Genomic DNA, 20,453 nt, shown 5'->3' with positions numbered 1-20,453 from the left:
ATGAACAAGTTTGTTCCAAGAAATTCCACTACTTAGATGTAATAAAAAAAAATTCCTTTAAAGATATAAACTACCAAACCTCCTTAAGACAAAATAATGTGAATAGTCAGTCTTATCAATATATCTATTAAATAAATTGAAATTGTAGTTAAAAACCTTCCCAATTAGGAAAACTGCAAGCCATTATGGCTTCATTGGTGTATTCTGAACGGTTAAGGAAGAAATAATACCAAGTTGACATAAACTCTTCCCCAAAAAGTGAAGAGGAGGGAGAAGTTTCCAACTCATTTTATGAGGCCACATTACTCTGATACCAAATCCAGAGGGCTTCCCTGGTGGTGCAGTGGTTGAGAGTCCGCCTGCCGATGCAGGGGAAACGGGTTCGTGTCCCGGTCTGGGAAGATCCCACATGCCGCGGAGCGGCTGGGCCCATGAGCCATGGCCGCTGAGCCTGCGCTCCGCAATGGGAGAGGCCACAACAGTGAGAAGCTCACGTACCACACACACACAAAAAAACCCAAACCAGACAGAAATTACAATGAAAACTACTGACCAATATCCCTTGCAAAAATTCAAATTCAATTCAACAATACATTAAAAGAGGATAACATATCACAACCAAGTAGGGTTTATTCTAGGAACGCAGGGTTGGTTTAACATTTGAACAATCAATGTAACTCACCTTATTAACAAACTAAAAAAGAAAAACCATAGGATCCTCTCAATAGACACAGTAAAAGCATTTGACAAAAATCCAATATCATTTCATGCTTTGAGAACTGCTGATCTACATTCAGTCATAAAAAGTGCATTATTTGTTGATATCCACACTGTCTATATCCTTCTACACTTTGTTTCATTTGGTAAGTTTTTGAGATTTAGCTATAGATGATTATGATATCCCTCGCCCAGTTAAAATTCCCTGTCATTATTCTTCCACCTATGCTAAAGACGCTGTAGAAACATACACCAAACTCCCTATAGCATTTACTTACGATATAGATATCGTGGCTGAAATCACCTATAACGCTATTCAGAATCTCCTATATGAAGTCCCTCCAGAGAAATTTTAGAATGAAGTGTCTAGAAAATCTTTGTTTCTTCTAAGAAAATATTGTGTGGTTATTTTTTTTCCTCTCACAAATAGTGTGAATTTTATAACTTATCATTGTTCTCATTTTGCTTCGGCAAATTTTATTAAATATACAGGACATTACTGTTTGCATATCTAAACAACTCTCTGGTCTTATCTTCTCATTCTACTTATATTTTCCCAAATCTTATGATTTTATTCTTATTTTTCTATACTATTTTATTGCTTATTTTCTTAGGTAATGATAATTTCTTTGTGGAAAGAGACAAGCTGTAAATATTTGTGTGTGTGTGTGTGTGTGTGTGTGTGTGTGTGTGTATTTACCTGGGTAAACAAAGTGGTTTTTTGTCCAGAGATGACTTTTAACGTTTGCTGTCCTTGTGCAGAGGATGTGCTGACTCCCAGTGTTCCTTGCACCACTGACCCCGTAGTCAGCTGTTTTCCAGATGTCTGGGGTGATGGCTGGCCAACTAAAAACGTGCCCTAAATTACAAACAAATAAAGACCTGATCAGTAATTTGTTAAGTTCAAATGACTTGCTCTGATTCTTTAAATCACAAGGTCCCATATTATAAGCGACAATACTACCCTTCAATTCTACAACTCATCAAAATGATTAAAAAGAATAGCTCTGCTCTCAGTGTCACTACTAACAGTTACCCCACTTCTCAAACTTTGCACTGGAGTTACAGAGCAGGCTGTTGGAAGCTCAAGTTTTACAATCTAGTCCCCTCATAGCTGGATTTAATCCTTCAGACTGATAACTATCTACTCTCACTAAGAACATCTAGAACCAAAATTCCATTCCCTTCCTTAGAGAGGAGCCAAGACCAGCGACAAGGGGAAAGAAAGGAGGCAGAAGCCTGTTCCTAATCTTGAATCCAATGGAACTCCAAACCATAACTTGATACTATCTCTCTGGTTACGTCTAGGAGAAAATTTTCAACTGCACATTAATACTATTCCAAATCCACGAGAGGCAACAGCATAGCAAAAATCTTTCAGAAAGATCTGGGTTTAAATCCAAACCCTACCACTAGGCTTAGCGGAGAGATCTTGGATAAGTTACGTAGGTCCTTCTGAATCTCCACTCGCTTTTCTCTCAAAACAAAGCAAACCCAAAATAATACAGATTTATAACATGACTAAAATGTTAGTATTGACGCCTGATTCCAGAGCCGTAAAGGTAAATCCACTACAATTAAAGGCAGTCATTAAATAACTGATTTAAAAGATACCAGTCACAAATGAGCAGACCTGAGGGGTTTGCTTGAGGATGTAAGATGTGTAAGTCAGGTGCTGGGATATCCCTCCAGGGCCGGCAGGGCTCTGGGCTCCTCCAGTTCCTCCTCCACTGCCACTGCCACCACCACCGCTACTGGCAGCTGAGCCAGACTGGAGGTCTGAAAACACAACCAATGACAAAGTATTAAGAGAAGGCTTAAGAGAAAAAACAGATGAGCCCAGAGAGATGTTTCCCTTAGGGCTCCACTCCTTCCCTTTCCTCCTTTCCTCCTTTTTTTTTGTAATATACAAGTTTGTGACAAGAGTGAGAACTTTCTAACGCTGAAGACTGAAATATATTTACGTTTGACTAAATGATGGTCGACTAGTTCAGCTCTGAGTACTGTACTACAATGAAGAACTTATCTTTGCAAGTGTTTTAGCTTAGTTGTGAGAGATCGAGAGTCAGATACATTTTCTAACCAAGTGTTTTTAACCAACACTTAAATGTGCTCAGAGAAGTGCTCCCAAACTTTCTGGCATCTGATTCAATTTCAGTGAAACTGCTGGAATTTAGTGTAATTTTGCAATACTCTCTCTTTTCCATCTCCCCCCCTGCTCTGGAAAAAACCAAGACTTTCTTCATATTTATAACGACGCCAGGTCTTTTTTGCTTTTCAAATTCCACTTTAAAGCCTTTGTACCCTTTTTACTTCCCTTTTGGTGACATTACATATGTAAACTACACTCTAAGTAGCTCTCTGGATGAATTTTGGAAGACTTACATTGTCTTTCTCTTACATATCTAAATTTTTGATACACCACTACTTAGGTATGAGGAAAAAACACCAGGGTAAGAGTGGAAATCGCCCATTACAGTCAGTAAACAAAATGGCTGACTAGCTTTTGAAACTGAGTCCCCCTAAAACCAAATTCCCCTGCTGAGTTTATGATTAATCTCTCTATCCAAAACTTTATTCCCTTTCTTGTCCCCTCTGACCTCAATTCTGTGCTAACTGAACATTAATCAACCAGAGTCAGATGACTAAACCTGCCGTTGTTAACAACATCATTAATGTACTAAAAGTGCTGTTGTAGATAACGTCGCTAAGGTAAAAACTCAGATTGTTTCCCTAGGGCAAGATGAGCTAATAGACCCCCAAGCCATGGACCACCTGGCCAGAGAAATGTAAACCAGAGACATCCTGACACCCAAAACTACGATTAAGAAACATCACAAGATGATGATTAACCCCCGCTTCTTTGTTCCTCCCCTTTAAATACCCTGAACTCAAAGACCAAGTTGGAGTGGATCTGAGACTTGTTTCCCACTCCCTTGCTTGGTGCCCTGCAATTAACACTAACTTTGCTGCAAACTCCCACTGTCAGAAATGGTTTTCTGTACCACGGGCACACGAGCTCTTGCTTGATTACAATTACAACACTGCACTTTGGCAAGTGACTAATTTCAAATGAACCTAACTGCTGTACCAACTATACTTCTGACTCAGATGGAAATAATTCCTCTTACCCTTTCCTTTTCAACACTACCCAAATTGTTTTTCTCTATATGTCAAAGCAAAAGTTTATATAAGCCTAGATAAACCACCTAATTTCCTTGGGGCTTTACATCTTACACACTAAGGCTGAGCCTGTATTTCTCTTGCCATCTCCAAACCTAGCAAACTTAAGTCGCACATCTAAATAATGGCAAGCAGAGACACTTGATTCCAATCCTATTCCCATCCCCTTCAAAATAAAAACAGGCGTCCAGCAATCTTCTCAGGTGTCACCAGTTTTCAGATACCACTGACAGGAAGAAGTCTTCTTTATTTCCAGCTCACATATACAGCTTTCTCCCAACACAGGCTCAGTAGCCATACCTCTTCACTGTAATTTGTTCCCAAACCCAGACTCTGAGCAGATAAATCCAAGACAACAGTGTCACCTCCTAAGACTATGATTATTTAAACTCACTTCTAGTTAAAATGTGTGCATGTTTTAAATCCATTTGAGCAAACAGAGCTATGAAAATGCTTCCTGAAACAGGTAAGAACTGCCCCTCAGGTGGATGAGATGAACGTACCCAGAGACCCAAGAACCAAATGATTTAATGATGGACTAACTAGAATTGTTGGTAGCCCGCAGGATGGCTCCTTGAGGGATCAGCAGCAGTTTTCCTTTTCCTGAAGGGTTCTTGCTGTTCGTTGTAAGGTAGAGCTTAGTGCCAGGAGGCAAATTTGCCAAGTTGGCCAAATTAGTGGCTGGCAGCTGCAATGTCGCCATTACTAAAATGGTGAAGGGAATAGAGGGAAAAAAAGAAAGAGGAAAAACATTAAGATAAATTGGAACTGAGGGCAATGCTATCTCTAAAATTAAAACATACACAGAGTAATAAAATACTTATTCAAAAACACTAACAAACAATAAACTCTACAGTTTGCTTCCTAGATGCACAGTGCTTTAAAGGCTGACATTTTTCATTATGTTGCTAATTAAAATATTTACATACTAGAAGAGCTTTCTACAAACTATAAAGAAATTTATATCTGTATATAGAGTGACCATATGTCATGGTTTGCCCAAAGCCGTTACAATTTATACCTACGTCCCACTATAATTAATAGTGACTCTTAACTCTCAAAAGTACTGTTGTTTAGACAGTCAATAAAATAATCACCCTCTCTATGGATGAATACACATTTGCTTCTCATTTGTTTAAAGCCCCTTTATAGTCAATTTCTAGTAACGATGAATCTACTGATTTGAAACAAGACTTCTAGTCTCCCTCACTTTCTAAGAACTAAAAAATGCTACAGTCAACAACTGGCACATATACTATGAAACTATAATTCATCTTTTAAAAGTCTCACCTATGTCAAACAGCTTTCACTAACCCCTTAGAATTTACTTCTCGATGCACATTGCTGTGATACCTCTAAACATGAAAACTTTCTGCAGTTACTTTGTATTTGAATCTCCAGGAACTGAAGCCTACAGGACCATGTGAGTCCCACAGGGAAAGGACTCTCAGCCTCCTGCCACCTGCTAGAGTAGTCCCTCTCAGGACCACTTCACTGTGCAAAGCTTTGGGAGGCAGGAACCCTGGAAGCTGCACCCAATATCAGGGACTGATATTAAACTGAGGGCCATCCCTCTTCATTATGACCAGAACTAATCTCATCTTACACCACTGTGCATCGCAGCCACGCCAGGACTGCAGACCTCTCTGCCACCCGCACCCGGAGTCCCATCTCCACACGGCTCACGGTCCCTGATCTGAACCATCTCCTCATGCTTTCTTCCTTCCCTGACTCTTTCACCAGGCACCCCACTCCAGGAATTCCTGCTGTGATCACTACACCCTCTAGAACATCAACCTCCTTGAACATTATCTCTTTTTGTGGTAATTAAACTCATCAGTCCTCTGAAGATAAGACTTCCCCAGAAATCCGCTAGCTACGGGCTGTTTTCTGTCTTACCTCAATATCAGAGGGCTAGGACCAGGAAAGGAACATTTTTGCTCTCCAGTTAGACTTTCAGACCATTATCACGGCTCATGCCAGAGGGGGAGAAAAAAAAGCCCTGCCTCTTGTGAGGCTCCTACTTAGCTATTCCATCTCCCTCTCTTTTCTGCTCTAATTTACTGAACTCCCAAGTCACTTCCCCTCATTAGCTGAAGGCGGACTCCAGACTCAAAGTACTGTGCTCTGCGCTAAAGGCTCATTCTCAGTGACAACACTATAGATGACTTATTTAATTCTCTGCCTTCTCAGTGCTATATCTTCCAAACTCCAAAGGTCACTTCTTCTGGCCCATCTCAAACACTCATTTTTAATGCCACAAAAGAACTTTGTCATCAGCAGCAATTCTTCACCTCTGAAATCTTTATTTTGGACCTCCACTACCCTCCCAACTCACTGCTACCATTCTTTAGCCTCATCAAGACCTTTAAAAATTAGTAAATATCAAATACCTGAGATATATTTCTTCATGCACTCACAGAAACAAACACTAAGGACTAAAACACATTCAAAGTATTTAAACTTTTGTTTAGTAGAGAATGCCTTAGTCAAGTATCTCAAAATGCTGCTGGCAAATGACCATACCAAGACTGTACGTCTGAAATAGAACGCAACGTGGAAATAAGGACAAATGAGAATTATTCTTCAGACTTGAGAGCAGTATCAAGAAACACCCTCTATTTTTACCATTCTTGCTCATACCCACACATGCGCACACACAACTTAGAGCAAAAGCCTTACAGGCCTCTATGTAAAATGTTACATGAAAAAGATTAACATGTTTTTATATACTCCTTAAAACATCAACAACCTAGGTTTTTCTAGAGAGAACCAAATAGCAAATAAAATCACTAGCACAGAGCGTTTTGGAAGGGGCTGCTGCTGAAAGGGCCCCCGATTAGTATCAGTTACCTGAACCCTGGGATCCACTCTTCTGAGGGCCAGCAGCAGTGACCTGAGCCTTGGTTAAGGCTTGCATCGGCTGAGCGACAATGGTTCCTCCACCTCCACTCACAATTGCCTTGGCAACTCCTTGGGTCACAACTTGCTTTGGACCAACTGCTTTGGCGACAGACGAGCTGGCCTTGGCTACGAGGATCTGGCCACCACTGATTGCCACTGCCTGCTTCACTGCCGAAGGTAGGGTAGACCCAACTGGAACCCCAACAACCTGTTCAAAACAGAGGAGAACCCAGCAGTGCTTCTTCTCATAGTCCCATGAGGGGTCTTAAAGCAGCACAGTCACTTCCAGCAAAGAACAAAAGCAAACCCCTAGATAACAACACATGGAGTCTAATTCAATCATCTAGGAATTCTACCTATGATGTGAACAGCAGTATTTCTCAGTCTGGATTTTATTACAATAAAATGTTACAGCTTTTGTCTTAACCCCAGCTACTATCTATAACTTATTTTAATTATAAAAAGTAATGTGTGTTTTTTTTTTTTTAAAAAACACAGGAAATACAGAGATATAAAGAAAAAAACTCTACTCATCAGAAATAATCTCTTAATTTTTTTTTTGCGGTACGCAGGCCTCTCACTGTTGTGGCCTGTCCCGTTGCAGAGCACAGGCTCCAGACGCGCAGGCGAAGCGGCCATGGCTCACGGGCCCAGCCGCTCTGCGGCATGTGGGATCTTCCCGGACCGGGGCACGAACCCGTGTCCCCTGCATCGACAGGCAGACTCTCAACCACTGCGCCACCAGGGAAGCCCTCTTAATATTTTTAATGTAGTATTTACTTCTGATTCTTTTAAATGTACATTTTGAAACGAAGATTAGGATACATATAGTTTTATAATTTTTAAATTTAACATCATGTTACAACCATTTCCACTGTTATTTTCCAAAAACGTTTGAGATGACCAAAAAATAATGTATTAGAATAGATATACCATAATCTAAGTATTTCACTACTGTGTGACTATTTAGATAATTTTAAATTTCGCATTATGAAAAAACTGCAATAAACATTCTCATATATGAACTATAAACTCCACTACATACTTTTAAATATCACCTTTTCAGTAACCCCTTCTGTGTTATCCCCATCTGAAGCAATATTTCTCCATCACTAGAACATCTAACAATTCATGTCATTTATTATATGGTATAACATGTGACACCTCTTCCAACTTATTTTTTTAAAAAAGTTATCTTTTTCGGGCTTCCCTGGTGGCGCACTGGTTGAGAGTCCGCCTGCCGATGCAGGGGACACGGGTTCGTGCCCCGGTCTGGGAAGATCCCACATGCCGTGGAGCAGCTGGGCCCGTGAGCCATGGCCACTGGACCTGCGCATCCAGAGCCTGTGCTCCGCAACGGGAGAGGCCACAACAGTGAGAGGCCCATGTACTGCCAAAAAAAAAAAAAAAAAAGTTATCTTTTTCTATACTTTCTAATCTTTCCTTTTCTTAAAGGTAGACATTTCATTAAAAAAGAAAAAGTATAAGCTAGAAAAACATTTAATTCAATTAAAAAAAAAAATCCCAGCACCCAAAGAATGAAAGTTAGAAGTACCTAGTTCTAAAAATACCGTAAATTTTTTCAAGCAAAAGAATACTTCAGAGCTCTTTTAAAACAAGGTCAATAGTACAATGTTCAATTAGAAGAAACAACTTAATTAATGGAAAATTGGGGCAGTGTTTCACACTCCCTAATTCTTTATTTCATAAAAAGAACTTCTCACCAGAAACTAGATAAAAAGACTTTTACATTCTTTTTTAAGAATGGAAAAGATCTGTCTTCTAAAGGCAAAAAAGATAAAGAAGAAAGTACTTTTCAACCATCAGATTGGAGGGGAAAATTTTAAAGCCTGATAATACCAAGAATTGGCTAGAGGATATGGGGAAACAGGAACTTTTGTTCACTGCTGGTAGAAAGGTAAATTTGTACAGCCACTCCAGAGAAGTACTAGGATATCTACTAAAATTGAAAATTCACCCTCTACTGGTAGGGATATATCCCAGAGAAATCTTAGACATGTGCTCAAGGGAACATACACAGAAAGTCCAAGGTAGCATTATTTGTAATTACAAAAAATTGTAAGTAATCTTAACGTCTACAAAATGAAATATGCTTCATGTCTATAGATAGAGGAATGGATAAAATGTGGTATAAGACAGACTGACGGAATAGCATTCGTTAGTTACAATGAATGAACTGGAACTATATATATATCAACATCAACAGACTTTGCAAGTACAAATATTGAGTGAAAGGGGAGTTGCAGAAAAATATGAGTATAAATATCTTTTATGTAAATCTTCAAAATTCACAACACTACATGTTACTTACGGCTATTATGTATGTAATAAAAAGTATGGACTGTCAAGCTACACATCCAAATTCATGACTGTTGTTTTGGGGAAGAACGAAGTGGACTGCAACTTTATCAGTCATATTTTATTTGGAGAAAAAAATGTTGAATTAAATATGAACATGTTAATTCACAGTGGAGGATATGTGGATATTGATTATATTATTCTCTGTATTTACTGAAATTTTAGAATCTTCCCAAATTAAAAAATAATAGCATTACCTAAGGTAGAACAAAATGTCAAACCATATAACAACTGATGAATGGGATTTTTAAGTTAAATAATCACTAAATCATACATGGTTCCTTTTCAAAGAATGTGAATATAGTAAAATACACTTGTCATGTGCTTGGACAATATGGCTGATGTAAAGAAAATGGTCCCCTAATCAATTGTTATAAACCAGTGTATCACAGAGGAAAGAGTATAGGTTTTTATAAGCAGTCAGACCTGCTTTCCCAGTTTTGTTCCATCAGTTAGTAGCTGCACAGTTATTTAACCTCTTTGAGTTTTAGCTTTAGATATCTCATCTATAAAATACCTCATAAGATCATGAGGCATAAATGAAAATAAGTTTATAAAGTGCCTAGCCAGCATGATGTACACAGTAAACGACAGCTGCAGCCAGCACAACACTTGTTACTATGAACTGAAGACTGGTAATCTATGAGACTACGTAGAGACTCAGGACAGAAAGCCAAAGGATAAACACCTGTCACTATCTTCAGCATTTGGCCAGGGCAGAGGACCTTGATCTTAAGGTTCAGTTAATCAAACAGAAATCAAAATATATAGATAACAGCTCGTATCTGCTTTAATATTCTAGGAGAAGATCAGCAAAATGCTGGTAACTGCTGAAATGGAATAATGGACATGTAGGATTCATTAAAATAGCCTCTGCACTTTTATGTACGTTTAAGGAAGGAGGGAAAGAAAGGAAGAAACAAAACAATCAAAGAGGGCTTCCCTGGTGGCGCAGTGGTTGGGAGTCCGCCTGCCGATGCAGGGGACGCGGGTTCGTGCCCCGGTCTGGGAGGATCCCACATGCCACGGAGCGGCTGGGCCCATGAGCCATGGCTGCTGAGCCTGCGCGTCCGGAGCCTGTGCTCCGCAATGGGAGAGGCCACGGCAGTGAGAGGCCCGCGTACCGCAAAAAAAAAAAAAAAAAAAATCAAAGAACCAATGGGTTGGGGGGAGAAATAAGTTCATCTAGAATGGAGAAGAGAAAACTCCCAGCTATTCTGGCTTGGTTAAAACAATCCCTGATGATTATCCAAATCTCTTCATTCTGACTGTATGAGCCTCATTATATAGGCAACATGGAGTGTTACTGTAGCTACAGAGCTGGGCACACTCATTCCCCCTAGAGATGTGGAGATATACAAACTCTTCTTACTAATCAAGAACTTTTCTCTGCATTGATAAAAAAAAAAAAGCTTCTTAATCCAGAAAATTATTTTTAAGGTATGGCAGAAACTGCCAGCTGAACCCCAATATGTATTCTTTGCTTCTCTCTCATAGTAACAGAACCCCCGATTTTCAGCTAGGGACATGGCCACACAGAATACCTACTATATTTCCCAACTCCTTCACACCTAGGTCTGACATCTCATTTCTGGCTAAAGGGACGTGAACAGAAGTGATGAGTGCAAATTTTTGGTTCGCTCTCCCCAAACCCTCTTCCCTTCCCTTTTCCTGCTGGCCAGAAATGTGAACACGGTGGCATGAGAGGAAGTGGCTATCATAGCCCACAAGCTGAAAACCAAATTTTGAAAATGACAGAGCAATGAGATGGAGTCTAGATTCTTGATGATTGTGGATCCAACACAGCAGGGCCGCTTACCAGACTTTCATGTGTGAGAGAAGTAAACTCATTTAAGCTCCTGGTTTGGGAATTTGTTATAGTAGTTGAACTTTTTTCTAAGACGTCTGTCTTTACATTTCCTAAATATATCATACTTAATAATCCCTTGTATAAGCTAAATTACACATAATCTATTTTCATGTTCCTAAATTAACAAAGAAAGCAAAGATCTTAAAGGAAAATAATATATACATGTGATATCACTTATATGTGGAATCTAAAAAAAATACAACAAACTAGTGAATATAACAGAAAAGAAGCAGACTCACAGATATAGAGAACAAACTAGTGGTTACCAGTGGGGAACAGAAAAGGGAGGAGGGGCAATATAGGGGTAGGGGATTAAGAGGTACAAACTATTAGGTATAAAATAAGCTACAAGGGTATACTGTACAACACAGGGAATACAGTCAATATTTTATAAGTAGAAATGGAATTTAACCTTTAAAAATTGTGAATCACTATACAGTACACTGGTAACATATAATATTATATACAAACTATACTTCAATTTAAAAAAAGGAAAATAATACATACATGTACCTATTTTAATTTCTTTCCTCCAATCCCATGCATCTGACTTGCTTTTCCCTCCTTGTGCCAACCTCTATCCTCACACTCAACTGCTTCAAAATGTCCAGAATATGACACACCTAATCCCTCCGAGAGCCAAATAAAACATAACCATGCTGGCCACAGGAGGGCAGTTTTTACTAGCAGAGCTTGTCCACCAACAGCAAACTGCTCACAAGATAAACAACCCCCCTTTATTCTAAAACACTGAGGAGAATGAGGAAGTCTGGCATTCTACTGGGGAAAACCCTATGCACAGCTGTCTATGACACCACAAGCAAGTCTCTTGAGTAGGACACTGTAACCCCAAATTAGTTTTTTTTTTTTTAATACAACATTTTGGCCTAGAACCTGAAATCACCTACCAACTGTTTTCCTCTTCCCCTCCCACAGCACTGCTCTCCGAATTTCCTTAGTTTCACCTTTGTTCTGTACAGTTTTAAATACTTAATTTTGATTCATGCTTTGATTTGGTGTTTCTATTCCTGCCCTCCCTGTGCCCTGTACGGACCTTTGCAAGTCAGAATCTACTTTAGCAACCTGAAGGTGAGGATTCTCTATATGTGATTTTTCCCTGGATGCTGAAAAATACAGCCACTTACGATTTAGTTCTCAATGACAGTAACTATTACATGGTACTCACACATATATACATAGGACTCATCCTCACATAACTTTAGCTGCTATCACTTATTTAGCACCTGCTCTGTGCTAGGTCCTCTATATACAATGATCTCTAATTCTCCTACAGCACTGAAAGGCAAAGGGTATTATTTCCTTTTACTAGATGAAAAAACAAGGCTGAGAGAGATAAATTTGCCCAGCTCACACAAGTAATGAGTGGCTGAGATCTGAGATGTGTAACAAGCTCATGCTCTTTTAATTACACCACACTGCTTCCTTCCCATATGAACCACCAATTCCTCAACTGTCTCTTTTCATGTCAAAAGCAGCACCGCTTTCTACTTTTATGAAAATGATAAACTGTGTTTCTATTGTGCCAAAGTTGTGTGGAAAGTGAAACAGTACCATTCTGTTCATCCTCCTGTTTTCTGGCATATTTTCTGACTACACCTCAGCAATAACCAGGGACACCCTGTACTTGCAGACAGCTCTTTATCTCAAGTCTAAAGCATGTACTAAATTTCTGGGATAGATGTCTTGTTTCATGTTCTGCTTCTCTGTAGTTTTTTCACACTCTTCTGTGGCTTTTCTTATCAGGTACCTTTACACTTAAGGCATTCTAGCACAAACCCAGCCATTTTCTCTTGGTCCTACCTTGCCATTAGGTAGGTGGGAATGTGACAAAAAAGCCAATACAGTTGTTCAGTATTACTGGGTGAGCAGATTTGCAAAATGCAAAAGTGGCAAAAAGCAGAAACTTTTCAGAGCTTCTGAGCATAAATAGCAATGCTATCATGATTCAAAAGCCTAAATCAGTAATACCATGTATTTCTAGGTGAAGCAAAATAGATTTTAAACAACACACAGGATGTGTCTGAGTACGAAGACTAGATGACAATAACCGATTCACGAAAGGACTTGAACAAAATGCTTATCCCTGAAGCCAAAACAACAGAGGGAGCATCAGGAAGTGGTTGGGGGTTGCCTGTTTTAGTGATTCTGGCTATGGAATCCCCAAAGTCAAATTTTTTTTTTTTTGCAGTACACGGGCCTCTCACTGTTGTGGCCTCTCCCGTTGCGGAGCACAGGCTCTGGACGCGCAGGCTCAGCGGCCATGGCTCATGGGCCCAGCCGCTCCGCGGCATGTGGGATCTTCCTGGACCGGGGCACGAACCCGTGTCCCCTGCATCGGCAGGCGGACTCTCAACCATCTGGGCCACCAGGGAAGCCCCCCCAAAGTCAAATTTGATGCTGTAATTCCATGGTTTCTAAATTTACCTAATCATATGAGTCAGTAGGAGAGTTTGTTAAAAATCCAGATTCCCGGGGTCACCAAGAAGTTCTGATATTTTTAATCATCAGTTGAGTCTTATGAGCAGAAAAGTTTGGGAAAGTGGTTAATGAACTCTTACAGATTTTAGAACCACCTATAAGACTATGAATTTTTAACTCAATCTATATGCAGCCATCTAGACTAACCAAAATATCTAAAACCTATTTTAAAGTTGAAAAGCAAGCGCTTCACATAGTACTCTTAATAGCTTTAGGATATATCTGCCCTAAAAGTAAGATTATTTAACTCTGGATGTTCTAAAAGCATGCTTAGGTTACACACAATGGCTCACAAATTTTAACAGTTCTGGAATGGGGAATTTTGGAGTCAACTAGACCTGGGTTCAAATTCTCTGTCACTTATTAGCTGTATGCTCTCAAGGATGTTGCTTAACCTCTCAGAGCCACAATTTCCTCATCTGTAAAATAGCAGTGAAAATATCCATCTTGCAAGGTTGTATGAGGTTTACAGATAATATGCAAATAAGAGCATGATATACTTTGGCACTCCTAAGTACAACGGATGCAGGGAAACATGTTTCTCTGTTTTAGAGTTCTCCCAATATGTAAATTCCCCAAACCTCCAAATTATAAAGAAAATGAACTCTCTAAAGAGCCAAGAATCATTTAACAGATCACACAGTCAAGACATCAGAGGTGCAAACTATAGCAGTCTCCTATCAGAAATAAACAGGTAAAACAGTGGACCTCGATCCTGTCAGTTAGACTTGAATCAAGTGTAAAGTTGTGTCCATGACGTCAATCATCTTCACTGTCGGAGAGATAACACGGCATCCCTTCACCTCTTGAACTGTCCCTGGGCCCTCTATAAACCATGTCCCTGCTCTTGTTAATAACTATGAAAAGAACAGGTGGGTTAAACACCAACTTATCTGCTTTTCCTACAGGGCTTTCATCCACAGGTTTTCCCGGGACCATCAACACCGTCACCCTTTTCAGCACTTGTCCATTACTTAGGCAAACAACGTTCACTGACATGTTGACTTCCCCATCCTTACCCAATACAAACCTTAGAGGGCTGAATCTTTGGTGACTGGGCAGTCCCTTCTCCAGCAGTTAGGACTTGTTTTTGAGGGGACACAGCTATCATGTGACCCCCTTTCACAGTCACATACTGAGGGAGTGGTGACTGGCTGGCAGCTCCTGTTGTTGGTACGTGAGAGGCTTCTCCAGGTTCCTGTTTGATGATTACCTTGCAACAAACATGATAATGACAATGAATAAGCAGCCCATTAAAAATGCTACTAATATTTGAATTTATTCTGTATGCAGGAATTAATGAAGCCCTATATGTAAACAATGACTCCACTAGAAGGGTAAAAATACTGCTTAAGTATAGCCCATAATAGCTATTAAAGGGACCAAAAGTAGGATGTGGACTAGATCCAGTGTATCTGCAAACCAATCTCGTCATTTATTTTAGACATTGGTGGCAAAACGGCACCAGGAAGTTCCCATCTTGCTAGACTCCAAGGGCTGCCCTGTGAACACCACTAAACAAATGGAAGCATGTCTCAGAAGTAGGATCCAGTCTTAGAAATGAGACATACTAAAAAGTTCCATGATGTGGGGTAGTAGCATCAATCAACTCCAACAAGCCACAAAAAGATTCTGTAACAAGAGCTTATCCACCTGTGGGATAATCCTCTCATGAATACTTACTTTTGTGAAAGCTCCAAGTCCTCCAGTTATAGGTTTGGGGCTTTGAACCTTAGGGTGACTCCCAATTGGGCAAAGAGGTGGCATAGATGCGAACAAAGAATCCTCCTGCTGTGTTTGTAAAAATACGTATTGTACAATTAGGATAAAGTGAGTGAATTCACTCTAGTCACATACTTACTACAAACCTGTGACATTCCCTAGCAACAAAAACAAACAAAAAGCCCAAAACTCTTTGGGGGCTTCTGAGTCCCTACACCTGCATTTTAATATTGCTTGAAAAGACAATTCAAAGTAAGGCTATAAATTGGCAAGAACCTACTCATCTGTGCCCACTGTAAACTGGAAAGACTCCTATCATACTACCTGTAATATTTGGCTGACTCATTGGTTTCATGTCCAGTCCCCTGCCAGATGCTACTAAAGGATAGGTACTGTATTCTATTTCTTTTCTATCCCTAAGGTCTACGCACTAAATAAACGAATGTAACAGGCAGTGACAGTGTTTCAGTATACCACACTGTTGTAACAGTACTTGCAACTTGATCTGTTACTCTGGAATAAATACCCAGGACGCAGGGGGAAATTTTTCACTAAAAATTTTAAAAACAATACAACAAAAAGAACTTGAATAATTAGCAAATACAAAGACAGCAAAGGTCAAAATTCAAAATTACTGTCATTTGTCTCTAATTCTCAAATACAAAAGGCAAGTCTCAGAGGCAATTTTCCATAAATAAATGTTGGGGGCAAGAAACAAAGTTAAGAACACTGTTTAACTATGTAATGCAAATATCATCAACAAACATGCAAAAATACACTGGTAGAAAATTAAGACCTTCAAGGAATTCTTACAATTCGGGCATTCATAGAACACAGTGCTCAAAGATTACACTGCATTAGAGAAAAACCTCGCCTTGGATCAGGAAACTATTCAATATCATCACAATTAAGTGCCTAGATATAAGAAATGCTGTGTTAGCACCAGTCATGTAAGAGATGATCTTGAATTCTCAGGAATTCTCAAACAGGAGTTTATACCTCAGAGGCTCTAGCCTTAAGGTAGCCAAGACAATAACAAATAAGCTGAATAACTAAGTCAACAGCAGTGACTGTCTCTGCGGAACAGTGAGCAGATATCTAGCACTATGATCTGAACAAGTCAGATCATATTTGGAATTCTAAATTTCAAAGGACTTCTTATCCTGAAGAAGGTGGGGGAAGGGGAAAATACACTGTGGAAAGATACGAATTATTACTTTGTAAAGAAAAATGTATAACAAAGCTGTCAAAAAAAAATCATAGGTAAGGTAGGGGAGTCTGAAGTACTTGATCTTTATGATACTTCTTAGCTTGAAGATTCTACTTTATGAAATCTGCATTATCACTTGCAAATTCTGGCTCAACTTGAATGTACCACGTTTAGAAACTAGCAAAGTGCAATAAGAGTGTTACCTTGACAGCAGATGTTACAAAACTACTCCCATGAATTTTAGGAATCGGGGAACCTGTTCCTTGGGAGGCCTGAGAGGCAGTAGAGAGCTTGCTGGTAGGACTTCCTGATAAGCAAGGTAGATTTAAAAATAAAGTATAAACAAAGTAAAATTTACAAAATGGAATTTTAAAGCCATTTTCCACCACCCTCGTCTTCTCCCCACTATGTATTGTTCATTTTGAAGGGCTGAAAACTCACAACCATGATACTATTATAGAAAAAAAACACTTAAGGATTCATCCTGTGAAGCTGACCGCTTCATCAACCTAAAAAGGGACAAGAAGCTAGTAAGGAAGTGTAGAAGAATAAGTAAAGTAAGTAGACATTATATATTCTGCACTCACGTAGAAAGAGATACTGTAACGTAATGGTGTTGGCTATTTCACAATGTGCCAAAATGTATGCATTCAACTGAATGCTAGTTCCTTCAAAGTAGTTTCACTAGAAGGTTATACCTACTCCAAAATGCTGACATTAAACACTTTATACTCCATCAGTACAACTGGCTTTAGGGACTGATCAAAATAAGTCATATTATCTACAGTCAACAGTAAGTCAAGACTAAAAATGGTACTTGGCCACCTCCTCCATTTACCAAACTTGCCTGCAGAGACTTTGGCTGATTCCTAAAACTAAACATCCTCAAAAGACACCTACTTGGCATCCTTAGGTGTACTCAAAAGGGAATCTCTGAAAGTAGCATTTTGTAAAGGAGTCCCACAATTATAATCATTGTTAAAGAACATAACTTTCTAAAAAAATAGTTGGAAAGGCCCAACACACATTAATCTGTGTTAAAATCAAACATGTTAGAAAAAAATCAGTCTCATTATTTTATAGCTATTGCTCTTATTTCTCTTTTCGATATTTCTATGAGAAGTGAAAGCTACAGGAAAGTTTACACAGAGGTGCACGTGTTTAAACAGTTTAATTGAAGGGAATAAATAAAATGTTAGTGAAAGTACCTCAAAGAAACCTGAAAAGCTCTCTGTATTTATATGAGGTTATGATGATAAACACGGGGAATCCAAAGACTTCTTATGCTTCCTATTAGAGTTGTTTTTTGTTTTAAATAACTACAGGGTTCAGCTTCCCTCCCACATGCAAGTTTTATCTTATTCACTGAAAAGTAAAGATCACTTTTTTATTTCACTGGGGAAAAATATGTATGGCTCACAAAGCTATTCTTGCTCTAAAGCTTAATTTTGAAAAGTTAATCACACATTGCCTAAAAAGAATGTCTTCTAAATGAGAATAAAATCCACTCTTTTTTTTTCCTTTTTTAGAAAATTAATTATGGTTCACTATGAATCTTAAGAAATTAAAAAATAAAACTTAAGTAAATTCCTAAAAATATAACTTTTACAAGAAGTAAATCTTCCCTCAAATAGCACTGGAAAACAAAAAAGAATATATATATATAAATATAGATATATATATATATATATATACACTCTTATGTATTCCCTCCTCTTGTTCATGGTTGAAGATTTCATTCTCCTATTATATGGCTACTAAGTCACATTAGGATTCCACCTCTAAAAAAGATCAAATCTTGGGGATTGCATGAATATTGTTCCATTCAAACACACACCTGCAGTAGGAGTGGTGGCTCCAATAACCTGCCCTGGCTTGTCCACGATAACATAAGGATTATTAATAACAGAACTGGCAGTGCCTTGCTTCACATGGACTGGAGTGGAAGTTGGGGTTCGAGGCAATGGCGATGGACTTGGGGTTGATATAGGGGAACCTTTATTAATAAAAAGAGAAACAAAATAAACTAAACAAAATAGATATATTCAGCCCATCTAAGAGGATGCTAAAGAAAACGGAAGAGGGGCAGGGCCACCAGTACAAAGGCGACAAGTTGGGAAAAGAGAATGGGACTGTAAGTTTCAGGTACTGAGAGCAGCCGCAGCAGCTGAGGCCAGGGGTTAGTGCATTTTACTCTCTACATCCTTATCCATGTAGCAGCAGCAGCAGTCAGCCTGTTAGAAACAGATACTGAGGTCCTACCCCAGATCTACCAAATATATCAATAAACATTTAAACATAAAATAACATAAAATAAAAATAAGTATTTTAACAAGAGACTCCAGCAGGCATATTAAAGTTCAAAACACAGTGCTTTTACACAAGTGTGGAACTGCTGCATCCCCAGGTAACAACAACTTGGGCAGGTTGTTATAATACTGGTTATACTTGAAGAAACTGAAGTTAGGGAGGCAAGTGAACAGCTAGACTTAGGAACCAAGTCTTGATTTGCAATGAATTTCCAATAGGAAAATATGAAATTCATCCACCAAAACAAAAGTCTCTCTCAATACCATATCACAGCCACAAGCCAGAGATTCGTGTTCCCATAGCTCTCAGAAGTTACCGACAGATACATCATTAAACATCCTCAACAGTTATTGATCAAATCTGTTATCCATGAATTTCTCTAAACTTCAAAACAATTTATATGTTCAGCCTATTCCACCTCTGAAGCAGCAAGCTCCAAAACGCTTCTAACTGGTGGGTAAAATTATACATTCTTTACCTTTTATCAATTTCAAGGACTTGGATCATATTTCTGCTTAGCTATTTTTAGCACTGAACACTCCCCCCACCCCCTTCATTTAAGAATTATATAGAAGTCTCCCACTGCCTACGTATTTCTATTGACTCACTTTCATGTCTTTTCTGAGGTGGCACAGTCGAAACTATAAAGCATATTTCTACTAGAAGTTTACCTAACATAAACTGTTGTGCGGCAATGGACAACTCAACCTCAGTGAAAATGAAACCTCAGAACGACCTATCACAGGAATGAGTAAATTTCTAGTGTGGTTATAGAGTATAAAAGATATCTCAATCCCAAACCAACCCTTGAAGCTTAACTACAAACCAAAAGGCATCTAATTTTTTTCTATTACTAGTCACTCTGGTTTCCATATATAATTCCCACACTTAATTCCTACCTTAGTTTCCTCCATACATCCTAGCAAACAATTTACCTGTGCTGATTCTAGATGAAAATTTGGGTGCTTTGAATTTTATTTCTTTCCTCATTCAAAAATTGTTTCCATATGAATGACTTTTGTTTTTGTTTTGTGACACTTTTGCTTTGCTAATCAACAGTGATGAGCTTGCATGTTAACTAAACAAAAACCCTGCTTAGAAAAGCTAACAAAAAAAAACTAAAAAAAAAAAAGAAAAAAAAAAAGCCATAGTACTTTATCATTCTAACAATTTTTACACACACCAAATTCATATATACCACGTATACCTGAGACAATCTTGCAGCTCATGGTGATAGGCTGGAAGGATTTTCCAGGTGACTCCGGATTAGGAACCTGGCTTTGTGGCACAATTTTGCAACTTGATGCTATTGGCTGAAAAGCTGAATTGCCATGAGAACAAAAGGTGACTTTCTGGGATGTTGTCATTTTGGTGGGTGTTCGTTCCAATGAAGATGGCAAAGAATAAAATGTAGTGTGTCTCTCAGCTTCAGTGTTGGCTGGGAATCCTTCTTGAAATGAAACACGCAAATAAGTCATCAACCACTTTGAAATCCCTCACCATTTCAAGAACCATTTAAGCCATTTACCAGTAGTAAAATAAATACAGTTGACTGGTATTTAACACTGCTTTATGTATTTTCTGGTGAAATGTAAATATCATGCCTAGAATCATGTTTCATTAAAATGCTTCTTTCAAAAAATTAGAAAACATATTAGC

At 38.8% G+C, this 20,453-nt stretch overlaps 1 protein-coding gene across 3 annotated transcripts in view; it reads right to left on the bottom strand.

Moving 5' to 3' along the window:
* Positions 1-20,453, bottom strand: part of YEATS2 (YEATS domain containing 2) — a 109,686-nt gene that overhangs the window by 23,561 nt on the left and 65,672 nt on the right. For 2 of the 3 annotated variants that reach the window (XR_014296737.1, XM_082654228.1), the window contains exons 12-20: positions 20,002-20,244; positions 18,322-18,480; positions 16,688-16,791; positions 15,236-15,343; positions 14,583-14,765; positions 6,754-7,012; positions 4,444-4,605; positions 2,351-2,496; positions 1,418-1,576 (exon numbers count right to left, since the gene is read on the bottom strand). Coding sequence is in view for 2 of the 3 variants with exons in the window: in XM_082654228.1 (XP_082510354.1) it covers positions 1,418-1,576; positions 2,351-2,496; positions 4,444-4,605; positions 6,754-7,012; positions 14,583-14,765; positions 15,236-15,343; positions 16,688-16,791; positions 18,322-18,480; positions 20,002-20,244 (1,523 nt within the window). In the remaining variant the exon portion in view is untranslated. The remainder of the gene's footprint in view (positions 1-1,417; positions 1,577-2,350; positions 2,497-4,443; positions 4,606-6,753; positions 7,013-14,582; positions 14,766-15,235; positions 15,344-16,687; positions 16,792-18,321; positions 18,481-20,001; positions 20,245-20,453) is intronic. The other variant, XM_082654229.1, reaches the window with a different exon arrangement.

Source organism: Grampus griseus, assembly GCF_964374135.1.
Source record: "Grampus griseus genome assembly, chromosome: 5".
Lineage (NCBI taxonomy): Eukaryota > Metazoa > Chordata > Mammalia > Artiodactyla > Delphinidae > Grampus > Grampus griseus.
The sequence above is the reverse complement of the archived record's forward strand: the minus strand, read 5'-3'. Positions and strand labels throughout refer to the sequence as shown.